The 2,500-nt window shown below is 50.0% G+C and overlaps 2 protein-coding genes across 2 annotated transcripts in view; one reads left to right on the top strand and one right to left on the bottom strand.

Annotated features, from left to right (window-relative positions):
• The window catches only part of LOC138004553 (renalase-like), a 20,929-nt gene that overhangs the window by 8,811 nt on the left and 9,618 nt on the right, over positions 1-2,500 (bottom strand).
• LOC138004552 (uncharacterized) overlaps positions 1-2,500 on the top strand; it is a 5,398-nt gene that overhangs the window by 1,501 nt on the left and 1,397 nt on the right. The window contains exon 2 of the mRNA XM_068851104.1: positions 1,846-2,500. This exon is cut by the window's right edge and continues 1,397 nt beyond it. Coding sequence (XP_068707205.1) covers positions 1,846-2,500 — 655 coding nt within the window. The remainder of the gene's footprint in view (positions 1-1,845) is intronic.

Here is a 2,500-nt window from a genome sequence, read left to right as displayed (position 1 = left end):
TTGCGCGTACTTCGTTCATTATGTAGTTAGTCATTATGTAGTTAGTCGATTGCTCAGTTAGTAGTTATGTAGGTAGTCGATTGCTCAGTTAGTAGTTATGTAGTTAGTCGATTGCTCAGTTTGCTCAGTTAGTCGATTGTTCAGTTTTATTAGAATTTTTCACAGTTTTCTTGCTTGCCCCTGTTGTGCTCTGGGCTTGTTGAATTAAACTTTTCTCACTGTTGCTGTATTGCTGCCCTTACTTCAGGAGGGGGGGGGGGGGGGGTAGGGTCGTTAGCGGGGAATTACCATCTCTCATTCTGTTTCCTTCCAGTCTCCAACCCCTTGCCCCCGGTGTCCGTGGTTAGCCCTCTAAAGCCTGAAGTGTTCGCTGCCAAGTTGTCCCAACATCCGGACCAACAACTTGTCGCCTTTGTCTTGGACGGCCTCAGGAATGGCTTTCGCCTGGGATTTCAGCATTCCAAGAAATTAAAATCAGCTAAGTCAAACAAGGCCTCTGCTAATCAACACTCCGAGGTCATTGACCGCTACTTGGCTAACGAGGTCTCCCTTGGGAGGGTTGCAGGACCTTTTTCCTCCCCACCTTTCCCTCATTTACACGTTAGCAGCTTTGGAGTTATCCCTAAAAAGGGTCAACCAGGCAAGTGGAGGCTCATAGTGGACCTGTCATCCCCTGGTGGGCTAAGTGTTAATGATGGCATTGACCCTGACGAGTTTACCATGCAATACATCACGGTTGATCAGATCATTCGTATGATCTCAAGCTATGGCTTAGGTGCCCTGATTGCTAAATTCGATGTTGAGGCAGCCTACCGCAACATAGCTGTCCATCCATCTGATCGATATCTCTTGGGTATGAGATGGCGGAAGCACTATTATGTTGATTTAGCGTTACCATTTGGCCTCCGCTCTGCTCCTTATATTTTCAATTCTGTGGCGGACATGGTGGAGTGGATTCTCCTACATACACACAATGTTTCTGCGCTGTTACATTATTTAGACGATTTTATTACTGCAGGACCGCCAGATACTAACCAATGTGCTGAGAACTTAGCCACTTCCATAGCTGTTTGCCGTTCCTTAGGACTTCCACTCCACCCGGATAAGTGCATTGGCCCGTCCACGCGTTTAGTTGTTTTGGGCATTGAGTTAGACTCAGTGGCTCAGGTGGCCTGCCTCCCCTCGGACAAGCTCCTTGCTTTACAGGTGCTGCTGCAGTCGTGGCGGAATCGTCGCTGGTGTACTCGGCGCGAACTGGAGTCCCTCATTGGCCACTTACATCATGCCGCCAAGGTCGTGTGGCCCGGTCGTACCTTCCTGCGTCGTATGATCAATCTGCTCCAGTGTTTTCGTAAACGGGACCATCCAATCCGCCTGAATTCTGAATTTCACCTGGATCTTCAGTGGTGGCTTCAGTTTTTGTCCTCTTGGCATGGCGTCTATTTTTGGTTGTTTCCCGGCATGTCGGCCACCCCTGACCTCGAAGTTACATCGGACGCATCCGGTTCCCTTGGCTTTGGTGCTTACTTCAATGGGGAGTGGTTCAGCGGCGCATGGGTTTCTTCTCAAGCCTCTCACTCTATCGCCTATAAAGAGTTGTTCCCGATTATCATTGCCGCTCATGTTTGGGGGCCCCACTTCGCCAGGCGCCATGTTCTGTTTCGCACCGACAATGAGGCCGTGGTTTATATCCTCAACTCTAGAACATCCAGGATTCCCGTGTTAATGCGCTTGCTTCGCCATCTTCTCTCCTCAGCGGCTCGTTTCAATTTCTCCTTTGCCTCTCAGCATGTTCCAGGGGTTCATAATTGCATTGCTGACGCTTTGTCCCGCTTTCATTGGCAGGAGTTCCGGAGGTTAGCACCCCAGGCTCAGTCGCTTCCAGTGTCCATTCCACCTCATCTCCTGGAAGAATTGATTGGCTCTCATTAGAGCGGCAGTGCCAGTTCCTGTTAGCCCATGGTTTGGCTGACTCCACCCGGAGATCTTACGCATCTGGCCAGAGGAAATTTGTCAACTTCTGTGCGCATTTGGGCAAGTTGCATCCCAGTGGCTCCCCGTGCCCCACCGATGAATGGACTTTGTGCCTCTTTGCCACTTTTCTGGCGGGATCGGTTCAGCACTCTTCGATTAAAGTTTACCTTTCAGCAGTTCGTGCCCTGCATATCGAAGAAGGCTTCCCAGACCCTCTGGTGAACTGTCTACGTTTGCAGCGAGTTCTTCGTGGGATCAAACGGACCCAAGGTTCCCCTGAGGCTCAGCGCCTTCCTATTACGGATCACATTTTGATGATCATCTTTAGGTCTTTGGATTTATCAATTTTCGACCACTGCATGTTTTGGGCCGCCTGCAACCTAGCATATTTCGGCTTCCTCCGATCTGCTGAATTTACTGTTCCTAATTTGGCTAGTTTCACCCCGGCACTCCACTTAAGTGTCGGTGACATTTCGGTAGACTCTGACGCCAATCCTTCCTGCCTGCGCGTGCGGATTAAAGCCTC

Source organism: Montipora foliosa, chromosome 5 (assembly GCF_036669935.1).
Source record: "Montipora foliosa isolate CH-2021 chromosome 5, ASM3666993v2, whole genome shotgun sequence".
In the NCBI taxonomy this organism is placed as follows: Eukaryota; Metazoa; Cnidaria; class Anthozoa; order Scleractinia; family Acroporidae; genus Montipora; species Montipora foliosa.
Note: the sequence above shows the minus strand (reverse complement) of the source record. Positions and strands in the feature narration are given on the sequence as shown.